Source organism: Ictalurus punctatus, chromosome 1 (genome assembly GCF_001660625.3).
Source record: "Ictalurus punctatus breed USDA103 chromosome 1, Coco_2.0, whole genome shotgun sequence".
NCBI classification, from domain to species: Eukaryota; Metazoa; Chordata; class Actinopteri; order Siluriformes; family Ictaluridae; genus Ictalurus; species Ictalurus punctatus.
Genome location: NC_030416.2, coordinates 13,710,679 through 13,732,908, shown reverse-complemented (window position 1 = coordinate 13,732,908; position 22,230 = coordinate 13,710,679). Strand labels below are relative to the sequence as shown.

The 22,230-nt window shown below is 38.9% G+C and overlaps 1 protein-coding gene across 3 annotated transcripts in view; it reads left to right on the top strand.

Moving 5' to 3' along the window:
* fhod3b (formin homology 2 domain containing 3b) overlaps positions 1-22,230 on the top strand; it is a 127,515-nt gene that overhangs the window by 13,049 nt on the left and 92,236 nt on the right. For all 3 annotated transcript variants that reach the window (XM_017471241.3, XM_047155798.2, XM_017471270.3), the window contains exon 3: positions 6,061-6,125. In XM_017471241.3, the coding sequence (XP_017326730.1) occupies positions 6,061-6,125 (65 nt within the window). The remainder of the gene's footprint in view (positions 1-6,060; positions 6,126-22,230) is intronic.

Sequence of the window (22,230 nt, the reverse complement as noted above, 5' to 3'; positions counted from 1 at the left end):
GCTCAAAACATCTAGTGCGGTTGGACTTTATAGTAGACTTTTGACTTTTTATTGGAAGACGAGTAAAAGAGTAATGATTTATAATCTCACAATCCAGGCTCCCTTTTGAGTCGGGTTCATCTCAAAGTTTCTTTTTCATGTTATCTCAGGTGTTTGTCTGAGTATATATTGTTAAAAGTGCTATACAAAAAATAGGATTCAATGAAATCATTCGAAGGCTCAAAGGTGCAGTGGCACATTTGTTGCTTATTTGATGTCTGTCATCCTGGTATAACCATAAGCAAAAATCTTCAGTTTAGTCTGCATACCTGCCCTGTGGCTTACATCAAGCCCAACTGCTAAAATACTCTTGTCCAATGCTCTATTTAGACATTATGAAACCTTTCTGCAAAGGCTATCAGAAAGGCCTAACAATCTCAAGGCACCTTCATGTCGTACCACAGATTTTACATGGCAGTCTTTCATCCCATGACTCTGAAAATACCTTGGCTTGCTCAGCAAGAGTTAAGGTGATGCCATATCCGCACATAAAGGAGCCTGGTATGGCTCGGATGTAATCACATCAGTTAATGAATTCCCAGAGAGGACGCTTATCTTAAGGCTTAATCGTGGATTTAAATGGCCGTTTAACCCTTGAAGTAAAGCCACAGATCTTTTTGTATCTAGCTAACAGGCAACTATAATGCACAGGCCAGAAGAATAACTTTGGTACAAATAGTCATAAACAGCACAGCATATAGAACACAAATGCAGTCTTTGGACCATTTTATTAGATGCTCCCAGTTATCTTTTCTAACCACTGAGTTGACACAGACCCCAGGATCCATCCACCACTGTTGATGTCAGACTGGCTGTTGGCAAGTGAGTCCGTTATTCAACAAGACCACAGGTATTTGTAGATATATTTATGTAAACGTAGAGGCCGGCCCTGTCCAATGCCAGTGTGTTTTCACTGGACCAGACTCAATGTCAGTTTGTCGATTGGAACCAAAGACATAGAGAGTAAATGGAAGTACTGGAGCCTGGAGAAGAGGCAGAATTCAACCACCTCAGCGCTCATTTAGCAGAGGCAGGGCAGTGCCAACTCTTCTCTCTCTCTCTCTCCCTCTACCTCTCGCTCTTTCTGTCTCTCTCTAGACCCATGCAGAGTGTCTGAGTGGGCTGTAGAGAGGAGAGGAGGACTGCATTACTGTTAATAACAGGGTAATTCAGCACACAGTGCTTTTATGGCCTGGATAAGCTCAAGTTTACAGCCCCCACCATTTACTGCTGTTGTGTTCTATGATTACTGAGTTTAAAATATGAACGAACTATGCAGTTAAATCAGACCACTTTGACCTTTTCTGTCTTCCAGCTGCTATCTCATGCAATGTGGTTCTGAATTAGGACAGCAGTATTTCTGTAGTAAAAGTAGTACGTAGAGTAAAAACATATTTCTGCTTAAGAACAATGACGATTTTTCATAACTGTTTCATAAATCCCAAGTTCAAGTTGTTTTCCTGAAAACGAGAGCTCTTTTTTTCGGTGAGGATTGCGGGTAACGGATGCAGATCACAAGTTGCATTCCACAGGTGCCTCAGTCATATGTAGTCATTTTGGGACCTGATTAAGGAAAGATCCTCTGACGCCTCATTCTGCAAAGTGGATATATCCATGTCATAGCGGGTTAGTGGCCATAATCCCTACCACACCACAGTGTCATGGAGGAGATCTATAAGCAATTGTGACTCAGGGCTCCATCTCCAATTCTGCATTGTTGTTAATGTTGACCTTAGTATTGGCAAAACTTCAGCACATTCCAGAGAATCACTCTCAGTCTCCTTGTCTCCTGAGATAAAACTCTGGAAATTAATGAAAAATAGCAGAATCTCTCTATTCCGCTTCCCTTTCTTTTCCTTTTTTCCCTTTACCTCTTAAATTGCTGCTATTTTTTTCCTGGCTGGTTTGCTGGAGTAGCTGTCGTCGGAATCGGTTAGCCTCTGGCCCTGGAGAGACGCCTAGTTCCTTTAATGGGAAAGCTTTGAATATTTGTGTGGATTACATGGATAGACGGGTAGAACAGTGCTCAGAGCTCAGCTGGGGTGGTGGATCCATCTATTATTGTTTTAGTAAATGCAGGCAAAGGTACAATGGCTGCAAGTGTACAAACAGTGAGGTTGTGAGTACATCCATGCGATTGCTGTATTCTGTCCTCAGTGACCTTGGGGACTGGGGATTGATTGTTGGTGGGGCGGAAACTAGCAAACGATGAAACGAGGAGCGATACAGAGAAAATTTGTCATACAGAATGCATTATTACCATACACCCTTGCCAAGATTTTATCATTTTTCCCCAGCTAGGTCCAAATCTTGATTATTAGAGATGAACTGATACTTTGTTTTCCATACTCATAACATACATTGTTGGGAATACATACATCAGTATTGTCTACATAAAATGGTGCCACACTAGCTGGACAAAATACATACATGGACAAAGTTGATTACGATCACCTTAACATCTTATCTGGAAGGGAGAGGGTAGTACAATGTAGTAAAATGCGATGCTTATTCTACCATGTAACGTTGATCTTCCTGCTGTGGTTGGGAAACTCAGCCCGTAACGGTTTCAGTATTATATGGCTTGAGTGTCAGTATCGGCCTGTTATTCTTGTTGGCATTGATGTTTCAAGATTATTATCAAATGTTCACATAGAGTCAGTGACCTATATATGATTGGGTTAGTGTTGCCACGTGAATAAAACATTTGTATAAAATATTACAGTATATTCATCTAATTTCGCTTCATGGTCTATATGTAACTACATTCATATCATACAACACAGAATCCACATAAGCTTTCCATTTATGAGTGTTATGATGGAAGTAGTGTATAAGCAAGCATCAGGCATCTCCACACTTTAGTATTACCACATGATGTAGAAAAATCAAATCTGTCAGCTTTGGCCATCACAAGCATTGTATGGTATGTATGGTACTGTACATGATCCCTTCTCAGTCAGTTCCGTTCCATGAGGCATTTTTGTCTGCCATTTATTGTGCAGGCATCAAGAGTCCAGCACAATATAATCTAACACATCTACTAAACCTGGTAATACACTAGTGAACTAGATAAAGTGTTTTTGAACTGTGAAGACACCAAACTTCAGCCCTCCAGGACTGAAATTGGCCACCATTGATTAGGAGTAAATGGTTGGTTCTGAATACGGGCCGATTCTGCAAGCTAGCCATCTAAACCTTGCGCACTCTTTTTCTACCATCTTGTGTACTTTTTCTCTTTCCCTGGTTTTTGCTTTTTCTGCCTCTATCAGTGGGACTTCGTAGGTGATGTATGTCTATAAACAGGAGTGTAATACTCAGTCAAAAAAAAGACAGGGCAGAGAGGCTGTCTGGCAAGTCTCCACACACACCAGGAGAGACCGCATGGGGCCTGGATTAAGCCAGGGAGGTTTATGAGTATAAATAAAAAGTAGTGTGTGGCTATCTCGGGGGCAAGAGGCTGCTGCTTGCCTCTGCTCTTTCCTCACCGCACATTTTCTCTTGGCGTCATGGCCAATACAGGAGCAAGGCTCTGCTCCATCAGCCATGTAATGATAGACCTATATGATATTCATGTTCATACAATTACCCTAATGCTTGTTTGTGTCTAACATGGCATTCTTTCATGATATATCTAGATAAAATTACACAACAACTTTCAGCTCTTTCTATGCTTTGAGTAGGAAGTATCTTTGGATGATAAGGATAAGCAGGACTGATCTTGTTCTCCTCAAAACAAAACTCGTTTTCCTCTTCGCCATGAACAGATTTCAGGTTGGAGGAGCGCTTGGCTTGCAATAGAACAGAGTAAGCGTGTCTGCGTTATTCGACTCGCACAAGCATGTGCTAAAAGAATGGAAAAATCCTGAGTCATCTGGCTAAAGAAAGGAAATTCAGTCCAACTAAACCACAAGCAAGGAAGGCTGTAGATGATACACTGTTTATCACACTTTGCTAACCATTTCCATCATGCATTGGGATTATTTGGGAAGTATATCCCAAAGATCATGCAATTGCTGTTCATGCAGTTCAAGGATAAAACAGAGCTGGTTCTGGATAACAGTGCAGTAGATGAAGGTTTTATTGTAACCCTTTGGTTACCTCTATGCCTCCAACTTTCTCAGTAGTCATAGTTAATATTCTCTTCAGTTCTTGGTCTAAACATTCACTTATGATAATGATTTCCTTGGGGTGTCTCATGCATATTGTAAACCCCACTGTTTAATTTGATAATGACTGTGCAGGGCAGTGAGGACCCAGTTTTGGTTAGTAGCTGGGATAATGTTGCAAGCATAGGGAAGCACAAAGTTCATTACCAGATAGATCCAATTACTGATTAGCTGCAACAGTACAGGGATTAAATTACACACTGGTGCCATGTTGCTTTAGGAAAGGCCATGCTGACATACCCTGCCTGTGCGGCCTGTGCTTGTGGATTCATAAAGGCTTGAGTCCTGTTTTTTCTGTTTGTAATTTTATTGCATTTTCTTCCCACTTACTATGTGATTATGCACTGTCTGTGTGTATCTCTTGGTCTGTTTATCTGTGTGATAGTGTTTTTGTTTATAAGATGCAACATAATAATAAGACTAGCCCTGGATTCTTTATAATTGAGCCTTGACACCTCTGGCATTATGCCGAGCAGAGCATCAAACATCTTTCCTGGTATACAGCCTGTATAATGCAACAATTTTGTGAAACTTCAATGGTCCAATCTGTGAACCTTCAGTGGCAGAGCTGACTGTATGTTGATATGCATATAGTAATGATTCATAGTATCCTGTTCCGTTTGTGCCAGTATCCTCTTTCTTGTCCATGTTCATCTGATACTGCTTTTGTTTGCTTTTGCAACACTGTATTTTCCGTGGAAACTTCATTTGAGGTCAATGTGGTGCAGTAATGCCCCCAGCAATAATGATTTCCATATTGAATTCAATTCATTACAATTCCAATGGAACTTTGTAGAGTGAGCATCATGTGCCAGTAAATGGTAACACTTCTTGTCTGTGCAATTTTGGTATTTGGTTTTTACTTTAAATCATTTCTATGTATAGTGAAGCACAGTTCATATACCTACACACACACACACATATATATATATATATATATATATATATATATATATATATATATATATATATATATATATAAGTTTTCACAAGTGTCAAAGCTTTCTTCAGTATTCGCAGTCTGCCTGGCGTTGTCCCTCTGAGTCTCTTTTAGCAGCAATAAAGAAGTCATAGGAAATCAGCAGGGTCCAAGCTGTCATAAGGTCATGTATTTGACACTCAAGCCCACACATGGGTACATTCCCCCAAGGCGAGTAGCTCAGCCAGACCTGACCCTATATAAGACCATTCGTAACAAAAGGAATCAGGTATCCTGAACTAGACAGAGGTGTTATTGTAATTTGACATGCACAGGATGGTTTGACTGTGATGGTTTGTATTGCTCATTGGTTAGTTTCTAGTAGTTAAAGATATAATAAATATTATTCATCAAGGATTCATCACAAATTACAGGAGAGATATACAAAAATTAAAGGTAATAAATCAAGTGGCTTCAAATAGATACCTCAGTGACTCAGAATTCTACTCAGAGCTCAGAAGGAAAAAAAAACACCAATAAAGAAGATAAACTAGGAAGTAGATATACAAACATTAATGATGGATCAAACAGGAAGCATGTGTTAGGAATAAGTTGGGAGTCATAAGAGCGCACTGCTGAGGATGCCTCATCATAATACGTCATTTAAACCAGCTTTGCATTTCACTAGCCTGTGGGGAAGTATAGAATTTTGTACGGATTAAAAAAGGCTGATTGAAGTCTGTAGAAAACCTTATGGGTATAAGTGTACACTGAATTTGGGAAATATATATTTTTAATTGTTTTTATACAGGACAGATATATGTGGATTATTTTATACAATATATATATTGTATTACTGTATTACTGTATTACTGTAACACATTACTGCATACTGTATTTCTTGTATAATCACATTCTACCTTCTTTTTTCAGGCGAGGCAAAAAGCACAGTATAATCCTACGAACACAACTCTCAGTAAGGGTCCATGCCTGCATCGGTGAGTAATATGATGCTCTGTTTGCTACAATAATGGATGTGGAAGGTCTCTTAAAGTCTTTATAACACTTGCAATCATAAAGACTAGCCATTGACTTGAAACGCTGACTAAGCCATTCGAGGTATGAGGGCTGTTTCTATTAAAACGTTTTGTTTAAATGCAGCATATTGCTTAAATATAATGCAGTAAGGTATGTGTGAATTATACTGGGTCTCATTGTGGTTGCAAGAAATCTGTCATGTTCTGATTCCTTGTGGGTTTCATATGATGAGGATTTGTGGCAAAGTTGCTCCATGGCTAGTTTGAGCTCTCCATTTTTCTAGTTTATAGTCTTTTTTTCAATAATTAAAAAAATATGGCAAGGTCTCTCTCTCTCTCTCTCTCTCTCTCTCCAACTCTCTCTCTCTCTCTCCCTCTCACACACACACACACACACACATACACACACACACACAGGATTCGCTTACTATCCTTGTGAGGACCTTCCACTGACATAAATTAAAGCAAGTAATTAATGCCATGCTAGACCTTTATCTATGCTTAACCTTATCCTTGATAACCGAACCTTTTGGCTCTTCAATTTTGTAAAATAAAGGATGCCGTTTTCGTATAATAAAAATAAAAAAGCAGATTTCCTAATGGGGACCAGCCAAATGTCCCCACAAGGTTAAAACTGTCAAATATTCCTATCCATTTCCTACCCCCACCAGGATATAAAAACATGCTAACATGCACACACACACACACGTACGCACACACACACACACACACACACACACACACACACACACACACACACACACACACACGTATGCACACACTTACTTGTGGCTTCTTGCCACCATATGCCAATCATATTAGGTTTTATAGCCTAAATGCATTCTAATGGCCATTTATAAACGTATTTATAAATCATCTGTAATTGAGACTGTGCAGAATGTGGTTGAGGCTGCATAATGGTTTACTCTAATGTTAGGCTTTGTGGATCTGTTTAGCTTCTTCCATCTGGTTGAATACTTGTAAGCCAACTTTATAGATGATCCTAGCAGAAGCATGGCAGGAGTAATGTGCGAACCCAGAGTCTTACCTGTGTCCTTGTCTCCAGGTTCTATTAGCTTTTGAACATGTTTCGATCACGTCACTGCTTCAGTGTTGATTGTTATGGGCCTGGCTAGTGGGCCCATGCATTTATATCTCATAAATCTCCTGGTCAACCCCCCACTGTTCCTACACAGCCATGATGGAACATATGGGGCGTGTTAGCGGCCCTGATGAAAGGTCAGACCAGTCTGCATTTCATTTGTAGACCACCTGAATGGTCTGTGCTGCCTGCTCCCCCACAGTGGCATAATGGTTCAGACCTTAAACTGGCTGTCAGTGACTTGAGAATATTGTTCAGAAGTTCTATTGCTCTCTCTTGAGCATACACTTATGCGATAAATGCTCATATTACTCTCATATACAGTAGTTTAGATATAGTTGCTTCTAATATAGTATATTATACTCTATTTAGTTGTCTTGGGTACTGATAGAATCTCGTATTTAGCTGGTTATTAGACTCTGGTGTATGCGGATGGACACTGTTATGACCGTCTCCATCTTGGAAGAGTCCTGTAATTATTTAGTCTGGATTCGGCTGTTGTCTGTGTACAGGATCTTGTAGCCAGTGTTTAAGACAGATGTCAGCTTGTAGGCAGTGGCACATTCCCAGCGGCATGGTGCAGAGCAGCCAAGCACACGTGGCTCACACAGTCTACATTCGCCATAGGGCTGAGGGGAAAATCTAACCCATAGTCTGTGAAACCCATTAAGTCGAGAGCTGTCAGATTTTAATTTGTACTTGTGCAAAACGTGTTATTTAAGGGCACAGACGAGAAATCGCCCGGAGATTGAAGCTGAAGAGTTATCTCTCTCAGTCATTCCTCCACTGATTCTTTTTACTGATTCTGCATGCAAAAACCACCTGTGGAAACTTTTGGAAAGTCTAAAACTATTTGCCGGAGATTTTTTTTTTCTTCTGTCCAGTAGTGAAGGCTGCCTGAGCTGTTGGCAAGGTCTGAGAATCAGACTGGAGAACTGCTATGAGCCAGGCCTGCTTAGGCACCTGCCCCAGTTTCCTCTTCATTTTTTTCTGCTCTTCTGCTGGAAGCCAGTTTGCTGATGAAAGATGGCTAGAGCTTAATGCTGTTTCTTTTTGCTTGGGACTTGCAGAATCCTTTCTGAAACTGCTGTGTCTTTAAATATTCATACTCATTCTTTTCAATGTGAGAACAGGTGTGGATAAATTTAGCTAGACCAGTCACATGTTTTAGTTGTCCAGAAACTGTCTATGCTTAAAAAGCAGTAACTAACATAATATAATAACACTACTAACACTACTATTTGCTAGTTTATTAATACAGACTAAGACTAAGCAATGGAAATTAAGACAATCCTCTCACAAAGTTTCTAAAGAAGCACCTCATGTTTTGCATGTCTCAGCAGTATCATTATACTACCAGCTTATCTGTACCCTTAGAACGTACAGATAGATCCTAAATATCATAGACATGTTTAATTTCGCGTCTGCTTCCTTGTTCTCCCCCCTTCTCTCTCTGGGACCTGTCATCATTCCGGGTAACAATGATAGGATCACAATTCCTGACCGGCTGCATGCCTGTGTGCCTTTAAAGCGCTGTCTGGGGGAAAAGGTGGACCCTGTGTGGATAAAGGAAGTTCTCTCCAGTGTTGGTCCGAGGCTTAGTATAGGGATGAGAAGAACGAGACAGCTGGGGCTAAGAGGATGAAGATGTTTTGACTAAGACGACACCCACCTGTCACTCTTTACTAGGTTTTGTGTGTGTGTGTGTGTGTGTGTGTGTGTGTGTGTGTGTGTGTGTGTGTGTGTGTGTGTGTGTAAGATATAGACAGAAATAAATTCTTATTTAAAGCTATATAGAATACGGTGACTGTAGGACCCTCTATGTAAACTATTTCCATCCGCTTCGTGTCACACTGTTCTTTGGACGTGATGAAAGGAATGCATTTGCAGGTATGGTATTCATAGTCATGCCAGCAGTATTATTCAGGGCATGAAAGTGGAATGTCAGCAGGTCAGGGCAGGGTGAGACTGATGACACACAGTGAGGACTACTTTCTAGCACTCCATAGCCTTTCATTTACCAGTACTGCACAACTGCACCAATTGAATCACTATTTAATTGTTCTTATGAAGAGAAAGCAGTTCAGACAGCTTTCCTGCGGCAATGGAGCCTAGCTGATGTAGACAGTTCATCTAAATTGAACCAGCACTTCCCCAGGGTCCAAGTTTAACAATCAATGTGTTGACGATCACAGATAAAGCTGTTTATAATCATATTGTTTATTTCAGGGCATGGTAAATATGGCTTGGTCTTTCCCTGTCATTTTAAATCGCTTGTGGGGAACCTCAAGGGACTGAAGCAAGGAGATCTGGCGGAACAGTAATGTACACAACAGTTTACTGGTTCTTTACTGCTAGTGAAAAGCACCAATCATCATCAGATGGTCGATTCTTTGAGCCCACAGGCCATTACACTGCCTCAGGAGATGAACGTTGGCTCTCTGACAGTACCCTAATTCAGGCACTGTAATCATAGACATCGAGACACATCTTAGACACTTTTTCTTAAGCACAATTAAACAAAAGTGATCATAGTAATTTGTTTAATGCTAGGTCCATGGAATCAGCTTTGACATATGCACTGTTTCAATACCGTTCAGTTTAGCTTGCACTCTTATATCCCAAATATAAATATATTGTTGGTATGTTAGAACAATAACTTTCCACTGCACACCTTTGGATAAAGGTTCTGAGCTTAGTAAAGGATTTCTGAAAGGAAATATTTTGTCGAATACTGAAGAAAACCATAAAGGTTTTTAGATTGAACCTTTTTTTGTCCCAGTAGGTACCCAGATAAACAAGAGTTAATTTAGTTAGCACATATACACCAGTATTCTGCAAAGATTTTTACTCTTTTTACACTAGTAGATCTTTGAAGGAGCATACTCCTGGGCAAAAGAAACTGGGCCAGGCCCAAAATGGTAAACTATTAAGATTTTAATGTTCTTACCAACAAGTCACTGGTGAGGAAATTAGCAAGAATTAAATAAATAGATAAAGTAACTTAGTATGGGATAGCTTTTCCCTTTGTTTTCCTTAAATGTTTAAGCCTTGTGGGTAAACTTGCAGACAACTCATTATTTTAATTTTATTATTTACTTTATTTTAATTTTGTCATTGTCATGTGTTAGTTTGAATTTTACATCAAACATTTTCATCATTATCATGATATTACCTTTGCGTATAAGAACACTATATAAGTGAATATCCTTGTTTCTAGCTTTTCCCAAAACAGTTCACTGCAGCTAAAGTAAACAAGCAAATGGTGGCACAGGAGGTCTTAGGACTGCATTCGCTTCATCCTTGCTAATTTTCTGACCCATGATTTTTTGTTAAGATCATTAAAAGCCCATTTGGGCTTGGCCCACTTTATTATTATTATTATTATTATTATTATTATTATTATTATTATTATTATTATTATTATTTTCTTTTTTTTTACCCTAGAGTATATTTATTTTAATAAATAGACCAGACCAAACAAAATGATGCAGAATAGCAATTATGTAAGGACACCTATATCTTTATGGAATTTATTAACTGTGCACTCAGATCCTAATGTGACTCTAAGTGAGTGCTTTATTGAAAGCATACGTGCTTGGAGGGTAAACATTTTAATAGATAAAAGACTCATTAACCATGTTAATATTAACTGTAAAATATAAATATGTAGCATATAACATTAAAGTGTCTGATTAAGTCTTTGATTAGGTTACATGTAGATTGTTCCAAAAAATACAGTCATTGGTACCATTTCTTAATTCACAAAATACTTAAATAATACATAATAATAAATAATATATATTTTTGATTCACGTATTATCCATTCCATGGTTTGATATAACATGAGGATATTTAAACAAGAATGCTAAAATGTAGGATGTTTAAAAAAAAAAAAAAAAAACTAAACAAAACCACTTTGTAAATAAGTTTAGATTTCCAGTACTAGTTCTCCTGCTGGTGTCCCACTGCACATCAGAGCCTTTATAATGAAACAAAGCTGCTGTATCACATCTGTGCTCTGCAAGAAACTTCACCACAACAGGTACTCTGAATGATTTTAAACATGCACGGAATCTCCTGAAGTTTCCATTTGACTTTGTCTTGAACAGTAGCAGAAAGCTCCCAGTCTGCTGTTCTATGGCCGCTTTACCTCAGTGTAAATTCAGTGCAGAGATTGATGGTGGTGGAGTGAGACAGTAAGTGCACAGTTCTCGTCTTGATAATGCATCATAAGCACTTTCTTTCTCACCGTATTTTGTTGACATGTTCGTGAGAATGCTGAGGTTTCACTTTGAGCTCTGTTTACTCTTCTCATCCCAAAACCTGTGATCATCCAAATAACCAAATTTAACCAGCACTTCCACAATGCTGTGGTTTAATTGTCCAAGTGTTGAACATTACAGACGAGGCGACATAGAAGCATGTTGTATATTTTAGGGCATGGTAAACATGGCTGATGAGCCACGCAGCCTTTCGTGAGTACTCTCTGTCATTTAGCACGCTTGTGGGGAACCTCAACGGACTGAAGCAGCGAGATCTGGCTGGAACAGTAATGTACACAGTACAGCTTATGGTTTCTTTACTGCTAGTGGAAAGCAACAATCATCATCGGATGGCTAATTCTCAGAGCCCACAGACCTCCACACCGCCTCAAGAGGAGGTAGACTGTGGCACCGTAATGATAGACAGTCTCTCATGTGAACATTTGGCTGTGGACTAGATCCTTGGTGTGCGGGGAGAACTGGCTTTCGTGGCTCCCGTGAGAGTGAAAGTGTTTACCGGATGAGCTAATGGTTTACTGAGGTCCGCTGTGCCAGCGTACCACTTGACGCTGTGCTTTGTTATAATCAGGGCATGATGGCTGGGCTATGCTATGTCAAAACAGGACCAGACCTGTGATTCACTTAGGGCAAAGTTTGGTGCCATTAAACCCAGACAACGTTTATTTCTCTTAACCTCTTCCGTACTACAGATAGACCCTATGTATTTTTGAAGTTTTTAATATAAATCAAGCAGTGAGCTCCTATGTGGAATCAGTGCCACGGTTTGCACTCAGCAAACAAGCAAAAGCTCTGAAGATCCTTAATGATCCCTCCCTGTGGCTCCATTTAATTCAGACACCCTCATGTTCGATAGTTAAACGCACATTGTAGTTCTCGCCCCATAACAGGGATCCAACGCAATTGGTTATGGCTTGTTGGCATAGTGTGCACTTAGCACTAGAGCTGGATATATAAATGCCACAGAAGCAGTGCTATTTTTTCACTATTCAATTAAGCAGAGCATTTAAAGGCGTATACTATTCTGTGAAGTTGACACACTTTTCTAATTAACCGATCTTTGACATTGCTTGTCAGTGAATTATTTTTCCAATTATACGCTCTCTATAAAAAGGAGGCCTACTGATGAAAGAGGTCGGAGTAGAGTAGAAACAGTACTAGCAACAAAATGAGCGTTTATAAAATCATGTTTCACTTTTTCTATTCCGGCTCACAATTCACAAATTCAGACGCAGTCTAACTTCCCAATGCCCTCTGCTATGATTTGGGTAATTGTGCTTATCCTGTGGAGGCAGGTACACAATACTGTATGTAGGCTAATGTGTGGGCTAGGGCTAGCGTAACCCACATCACAGGTTCCCAAGCCTGCTCCTGTAGAACCCTTGTTCTGCACATTTTAGTTTTTTCCCCTTTCTTATGTTATGGGAAATGTGCTCTGGGTCACTTCTACTTGACCTGGCGTGATTAAGAAACACGTTTGAATGGTGATTTATACATGCTCTAACATCTTACACAGGTGAGTTAGTCGTTTTTGGCATTGTGGATGACAATTTGAAACAGTGTTTTCCAAAAGAAGCATGTGTATACGTGGGACTTTTGGGGTTGTAAATCCTCCATAATTCCTTGGACCATTCCAAGCTGTAAACAATATTACAGTAGAAAAAAAGACACAAGGACATCTGTACTTAAAATAAGCATGATCGCAGCTGTTCAGACTCTGCGCCAAACCAGTTTTCAACTCTTTCAACACTATCCATAGCATTTCAATGATTTCCACTGAATTATCATATACTGTTATGCATTTTCCCACTGTGTTATTCCTTTATGCCCTATTCACTCATGAGTTTGTATGACCAACTGAAAAGACAGCCAGTTTCAGCCATGAGAGCACATTTTCCAGCATGTTGTTCTCATTTCTCGTCTATATTTTATTGGATGATGGGATATTTATATGTCCAGCCTTGTGTTTATCATGCCGACACAGTGAAGCGAGTTTCGTACGAGCACCTGCAGGATGTCTCTTTTCCAGAGTTGGTGCCAGGGCTCTTATTAGTTACCAACTATACTGTAACCATGAGGAATGTCTCAGACTAGCCATTGTAGCAGGCCTGGCCTGGAGGAGTGCAATCAGCACCAAGACATCGGAATGAGTTACAGATTAGATCATATGACAACTCAGTTGTAGTTGTGGTTTAGGTCTATAGTGCTGTAGTGGTGTTTCTATTCATTTTCTTTTTACGCCACTTTTAAGCATTGCACATGAAAATCTGAACAGATTTTCAGGAAATTGACAAAAAAAGGTTGTCACAAAATCTCAGAAAATTGCTTTAAACCCAGCAGCAGCTCTTGAGCATAGGTTTGGTGGGGCCGGTCATTAATAGCGACATTAATAAATACTCCTCCACTGAAAATGTTCATAGAGCGGGCATGAGGCAGCATGATTCCTTCCCCAATGGGCATCTACAGGGTGTCCCAAAAGTCTCCATACATAGGGGACAATGTTTGTTTGCCAGCACCATGTCGGTTGTGCCTTCGTCAGTGGATGTTCGTGGATGTCCACTTCTCGGTTGGTCCACAACATTTCCAGTCTTGTTGAATTTGTTAATACGTTTGGCAACAGTGTGGTGTGTGATGTGCTTGCCATGTTTCCTGATAAAGTCCATCGCATCACAGAATGATTTCAATATGTTCTTCTTCTGTCAACGGCATTCTTAAAGGCTATCTATCTATCTATATATGTATATATATATATATATATATATATATATATATATATATATATATATATATGGAGACTTTTGGGACACCCTGTATTTGTGCTTGGTGCAGTTCTTATTTTTTTGACCACTAGGTGCAGTGATATCTCTAGGGATCTAAATGGGACAGATTTATATCTAGCACAATATTTATTTTTTTTAACATTTGGTCACTCAAAAGAGGTCATTAGTATTTCAGTTGTACGTTGTAAACAAGGACTTTATTGTTAGTGAAAATTTGTTAATGGCTAATATTTATGCTAGGGCTCTTCCCCACCTGCCCCTGGACAAGCCAACACTGTTTAGGCCTGACTAATATATTGAGCAAAAAGTAATACAATAGACATTGATGGAGTTTTCAATTCTAAAAGTTACCCAGCAAAAGGGTATTCTAGTCTCTTCATGTTTAATTTTTTTCTATTTCCTATTTCTGCGAAATATTCTTGATCTCCATGTACTCTCTGCATGCAGTCAGTCCTGCAGCCTTGCAGCTTTCTGGGAGATAAAAAGACATTTGTGTAGACATGGCACTGCAGTCTCATCTGCCGCTATTTCATCCCCTTTGCTTCCCCAGTCTAATGGATTTAGAATCACATCTGATGGCCAACCCAAACACCAACCCAAACACGCCAGATGGAACTGAGAAAGAGGTCAGCACTCCTGTCCAAGCTTCAGTGCTGAAAACAAGAGGGTATGGTGGTGAGATGATACTATCTCCTCCCCAGTTGGTTTTCCATGTCCTGACAGCCCCAGACACATAGGGGCTTCCCAGTTCACAGATAAGAGTTCAACACTGCACTAACAGGAGAAAAAAAATACTTTCTCCCAGCAGCTTGTTTCTATTTCATAGTCAGTCCACTTAAAAAGCCTGTTGAAGAGATTGTCAGAAATGTGTAAATTACAATGCTTTATGCTACACTTTTGACATTTCCTGCTTGTATAAAAAAAAAAAAAAAAATCAATCAATATTGAGACAATGCCAACACTGGCATATATTCAGAGACCCACATACAGTAGTAGTGTGGGCTGATGTTTACCAAGCCTGCTCTGCTATCTCTGCCAGGGGGGGCCCTGAGATGACTTTCCCATGCTAGATGACAGTGATGATAAGAAATTCTTTCTGCAGATGCTCTCCTCTTGTCTGTTGACCCAATCACTGACATTTTCATCCCTCACAAAACCCTGCTTATCTGTTAATCTGGAGCTCACTCTTACTGCTTACATCTGTTCAGCTCAAAGAGTGGACATTTGTCCAGGAACTGCAAAGTCGGGAACGCTCATGTAAATAGGTAAACCATGAGACCTCACAGGCATGGGCTCTTGTTGTATGTTCCAGTAGTTTCTGTTTTCCTGTTATACTTTGTGCTGTGACATGTCTGACTCCGCATAGACATACTGCTTGGAAAATTTGTACAGGGTAATACCTGATATCATTCTAAACATAACAGTTTGTTTGGCATTGAAATAAGGCATGGCAGTTAGAGATCTGATCTGTTAGATTTCACTGGCTTGTTGTAACATTGTCTAAATTGTGCCTTCTCTTGTTGAGCATGACAAACTGCTAAATGCCGACAGACACATGGCAGTGGTATATGGCCTGTCATATTTTCTCTTTTTCACATACAAATACACACACACACAAACACACACAAAAACACAGACAGAGACACACATGCTTGTGCACATACATTTTCTACATTTCTTTCGAACCATCTGGTTCCCATTGCGCTTGCTGCCGGTTTCCTTGCAGCTTTAAGAGGAAAAAAAAATAATAAAACCATCTACATGTTCATTCAAGGAGGTATTTTTATCAGGTCGCTCAGCAGTAATCCGATCTTGGGGCCCTGCACATCCTTCGTTAGTCTCCACAATCTCTCTGCACTAATTGTCATTCCTGTTTGGTCAACCCTGACCTAAAAAAAAAGACAATGGAAACCAAGGTAGCGCTCCAAGTTCAAACTTAATCCCTAATCCAAAGAGGAGAGCATTATAGGAGGGCACAATGAGGCACTGATGTCTTTTCAATTACGCCTTCACCGACTGTTTCCTAGGCATTTGGGAATGAAAAGTGTCTAATAAGCATCTAATAATAGCAGCCTGCAGAAGGGACAGAATTTCATCTTGTGATTTTCCAGGGTACTGCTCTTTACTTTCTCACCCAACAATCCAGTTGAAGATTAGCTCAGTTTGGAGCACACAGTGAAATGATACATTTGTTCAGTTTCAGTTATGGAAAAGCATTTAAGAGCCTGCTTTGTTGATACACCAAAAATAGCCTCTCTTCGGAAAGCCAAGCAGTGCATAAATAGTATACTTCAAATATATAAAGAATATTGAAAGTACATTTTTCATTTCATGTACATTCTGGAAATACATGAAAGATAAAATACCTTTCTGTATTTTTCAAAAGTATATTTTTAAAGTATACACAATAAATGCATATAATAAAATATATGATCAGGTACAATTTACTGTAAACTAAAGGATACTTAATTGTCATTCCAACATAAGTGAATTGTTTACACAGACTCTAGTTATTTTTCCATCCAAAAAAATATTCGCATAAAAAATTTGCAAATAAAACACTGTTTCCATCCCATGTTTTCAAGAGAACAAAATTGTCACTTCAAGGGAAACTGGTACATCTCACTCTCTGCCATTTTTACTTTCCTGAGCCAATTATCCAATCACATGACTTGTTGAGGCAAAGTCACATGACCTTTTTGAGTAAATATGTTTATTTATTCAGTAAATATGTTTCCACCGTAGTTTATTCGTATGTTTTCTTATGGAATCAAAAAAATTATCTGCCTCATTTAAGTGCATAAGATTTTTATGTGCATTTTGGTGATTTAATCACATCTGGTGTTTCCATCCAGCGTTTTTTTCATGCAATATCCCAAAATTTGCATAAAAATATGTGGAGGGAAAGATACACTGTAAAACTGGATAGTTCACTTAACTCAAATTTTTTTAAGGAAACTAATTACCTCAAAATTTTTAAGTTGATAAATCAATTTCTTTAAGCAAAATACACTTAAATATAACAAAAAAAATTTAACTCAAACTTGTTTTATTTAAGTGTATTTGGTTTAACGAAATTGATTTATCAACTTAAAAATAGGTAATTAGTTTCCTCAAATTTTTTGAGTTAAATTAACTTATCCGATTTTACAGTGTAGGTAATATTAAAACATATTTAAATTATGTTTAACACAGCAAAGAGGTATACGTCACTGTTGGTATTATTCAACACACTAAAACAGAGGTCATCAACTGGTGGATGGCGGTAATATTAAGCTTACTATATTACTAAAATGTATAAGTAATATAGCTTTTAGTATAACAACTAGGTCTACATATTACACTTAAATCTATTGAGTGCAGCTATGCTTAGCATTTTAGACCTATTTGTACTAGGCTGTTCCAAAATAATACACTTAGTATGTATTGAAATACGTATGAAGTATTAACATTAAAAGTATGTACTTTTTATATTATTTAAAGTACACTTAAATACACTTTGCTTTTACAAGGGCTGGAAGGTATGACAGGTCTTAACTTGGAAAGTAAGCCTTCACGACTGAAGAGTGATCACTGTTTATCACTTCTCTTGGTGTCCCAAGAATAGAGATGTTCATGTTCTAGGAGAGGACAAAAATAGTCCCCTGTAATAGTGCAGGTGGTCTTCAGGCTTCTTTCAAACCATTAACAGCTGATTGGACTTGTTTTTTCTTTGGTTGTTTTAACTGGTTGGCAATCCTTGCAGAAGCAATGATGCAGTCCAGTATTGCCGTTCTAGCATTGTGCACAAAGCTACACACAGATCATTTGTGTTCCACTATCAATGAAGAAACACCTCACTAATCTCGACAATAGTTTGAATCATTTCTTATATATATTTTAAGTGTCTAGTGCTTAGAACATGCATATTCATGCAGATTTATCAAAGTTAGCTTGTACTGAATGTCCACAACGGTTAAGGGAACATTTCTCAAACAGAGTAATGGAAATGATTTTCAGTTCTGTGAGTGATTATGACTCATGCAGCATGTAAGTCCAGTGGAAATCTTAGATATGCATAAACGTGTATTGTTTACTGCAGTCCAAAATTGGATTTTGCTTAATTAGATTATAGTTATAATAGATTATATAAAAGATTATAGAGATAATGCTGTTCCATTTTTAAAAACAGGTTCATACTGCTCACAATGATTTTAACTAATTGCAGTGACTATGTGCAAGTGAACGTGAAGTAATAAGATTATGGTGCATATCTTAAATATCTCTCTCTCTGTCTCTCTCTCTCTCTCTCTCTCTCTCTCTCTCTCTCTCTCTCTCTCTCTCTCTCTCTCTCTCTCTCTCTCTCTCTCTCTCTCTCTCTCATGCTCACATATGAGGAATAACTTTTTTGGGGATGGAAAGCCTGAATCACATTCATTTCATTTCTAAATGCTTCTGAGGGAGAATAAAACAGTGGTGCACAAAGGCTTCCGACACTTCAGAAGAAAGCCAGTAGTTCTGCAAAGTCTCCCTCCTGGTTGGAGCGGTTATGAAAACATAGCTGACTGACTGGATGTGGTGCTAGAAGGGGCATGTGTGTGCCATGTGGGACAAGGAGAAATCCTCGTCCATGTGGTCTAGGCTCCATGGCCGATATGGCCTCCTGGCCTCCACATGTCCCACGGTGGCTCTCCTTGAGCAGGGCCAGAGCTCCATTGGCCTCCTGCGGATTCCATCGCCTCCATGCTGACTTCCTCCACCTCTTCTCCAGCTTTGATGTCAGCACTTAGGCCGCTCAAGTCAGTGCTGAGCCTCTTTGGCACTGGCTCAGTTGGGAGGGGATATGTTAGCAGCAGGCATCCCTTGCTCTTTCAGGCCAGAAATAAATCCCTTTGCTTTTTAGAGAATTAGTGTACTTGAAGTTCTTTACACCAGTATTCAAGTATATACTGACAAGTTGTACATGATCACGTATTTCCAGTTTTACATACTATCATGTACGTCCAGGTAATGAATGCTTTCAGTTTGTTTCATATCACAAGAGCTGTGATTTTTACAGCAATAATGATGTTAACTAACAGCTCTTAGTAGAGAAAATATTAATATGACTGGTGTGTTAACTCATTTAAAATGGCAGGTAACACAGTTACCAATCACACTAACAAGCTAGTTAGATAATTCCCCAATTTTTTTGCCTACTTTCTTAACTAACTTTTCTATAATGAAGTAGGGAACATTTAAGAAATGCTATTCCCCTTTGTAGGAGTGTTTGAAAGTGTTTTCTTAAGCAGAAAAACAGATGACCTAGAACCTGAATTACCCAGACATTTAGTGCTATGTAGCTGGTTTATAGTTGTAGTTGTGTTCCCATGTAGACAGCGCATGTGTGTCACCGTGTTTGGCTGCTTCGGACTGTCTGCTGGGTTACTGGGTTTATTTTCCCTCATAAAACTTGTTAAAATGAATTTGTTGCTTATGTAGGTTCCCGATCTTTTAGAAGTGTCAGTCAACACAACCAACTACAAAAAAAATCCTCTAGCCCACAGTAAAACCAAACCTGTCTGAGCTTTTTAAAATGCAGTCACAGTTATACTATAATAATCAACAAGAGTAGTCTGAGAAAACACAATGACTAAACAACGAGCTACAATGCAGCTTCACACCGCCATCACAATGATTAGGGAAAGAGCTCCTAAAAAAACCCCTAATGTACACACACTGGAAAGAGCATTGGTTTTAGATCAGGTGTTTTAGCCCATGCACCTCAAGGTTTGGCATGTTGTGCATTTCTGCTCACCAGGCTTGTAAAGAGTGGTGATTTCAGTTACTGTAGCTTTCCTGTCAGCTGGGACTACTTGGTATTCATGAATTTGTTCATGCATTGCACTGCTGCCACATGATTGGCTGATTGGATAATTGCACGACTGAGCATGTGTGCCAGTGAGTGTATAGGTAACTCATTCAACATTTTTGACTTAAAGAAAGATCTGTTTTTGTTTTATATAATTAAATTTAAAAAACTCAATATTTCAATTAGGAATTTGACTAATCTAACATCATTTTTGCAGTTATTTTACAGTTAAAAATTATTGACTCCTCCTGCAGTACCATAATGGCCAAAGTTACCAACCACTGATTGTCATAAATTAAATAAACAGTGCTACTTATAGCTTTGAGATGCTGACCTTTTTTTCTCCTTCTTAATCTAAGGAACAATGACACTGTTTAAGTTTTACTTATGAAAAACAATCACAGCTTACATGTTGCAACTGCAAATGTAATGAGAAAACATTTAGTCCTATACACAAGGCTGGCTTGACTTAAGATTTCTGGATTCATTTGGAGTTATAGAGCTTCTTCCAGAGAAATGACTGAATGGAAGCTCTCTGGCTATGAGGATATGTTTCTGCCATGAAGTCACTTGGCAAAGATGCTTTGGTGAAGCTTTGTTATCATGCTTACTAAACTAAGAGCTCAGCAAAACTGAGGCAGGCAACAATGTATTGCTTGTGTTTTAGCCCCTCATATGTCCTTCACTCATCTTCTGTGCAGCTGCTTGTGCTAATCTTACTGAGATATGAACCTGAGGTATGAGCTGCAGCAGAGAGAAAATAACTATAGATAGTTTTACAATCAGGTAGATTTCTTTACTTGAAAGTGAGTGATGTCCTCTTTGAGCAAATAAAATTAGGTTCAACTTTATTCCTTGCATTATCAGATTTTTAATACAGTGAGTTTTACTGAGCCAAAAAAGCTGAGATGAAGCTGGCAGTGTGCTAGACAGTACAGTGCTACGCTGTAATAAAACCTACACGGGTCATCGGGTGTCTGACTGACTTTATCAAGTCAGGGTGTGTTGAAGGCCATGCTGTTATTTTTTGGATAGATGTAATGGGTCTTTAAGTTTGGGATTAGGCATATTATACTGCATGGCTTGGATAAGACTTAGTATTATGAGTTGCCTTGAGTTTTTTCCTGTTTGTGTTTATTCTTCCCCTTAACTACACATACACAAGATGGATTTCTTCAATCTGTATGTGAGTTGTGCATATCTAAAACATTTAAGCAGTGAATACATATTTTTGCAATACCAATGTGAATAGTGGGGGCAGTATAACACAATAGCATGATGCCTTCAACAGAATGGACAGAATGAAGCTGTCTCAAATCGCATACTTATATACTATTCCAGACAGTTTTTGAATATTAACACAAACTGATTTCCCAACTACGGTTAGAGTTTGACTTTACACGGAGCATTCGATCATGAAGTCCAAATGTTTTGAATACCAATGAATCTTCTGATTCTTCTTGATTAGTGAAAATATTTCATGTAAGGTCAGAGTTATCAGTTTGAGATGCAGCTCATGACAACAATCGCAAGAATGGCGGAAAGTGTGAAGAGAAATCCACAAACCCGTCAGTTTGTTTAATCTCTCCATGATGCTGGACAGAATCAAGTATGTGCCCCAGAATAGTTGGCATGAAATTGCTAAACATTTTAGAGGTCGACCAGGAAACTTGTCAGAGAGTGATGTTTTGTTTCTGATGTATGATGTGGTAGATGTGGCTTTAAATTCTCCAGATGAACATAAAGTACACAGGTGAATAGGTCAACACCTCAACTATAACTTGGGCCTTAGGTTGGTTTGTTGGCGCAATAGACCAAGACATTTTTTATGATTTGGATATTAAACCGTAGCTAAGCATGCTCTTATATGCAGGATGTGACAGTGGTGACAGTGTGAATGAATGTTAAGTGACTTCCTATGCAATCAGACAAAGATGACTTGTTTTGCACCTCATTGCCTTTAAGATTTGTATCCTATTGAAGCTGAAACAGTGTTTCTCTGCTCTCACTTGGTTAATAGGGAATGTGGTATAAGTATAAAGGCCAGCTCTGTGGAGTCCAGGCCCCTTAT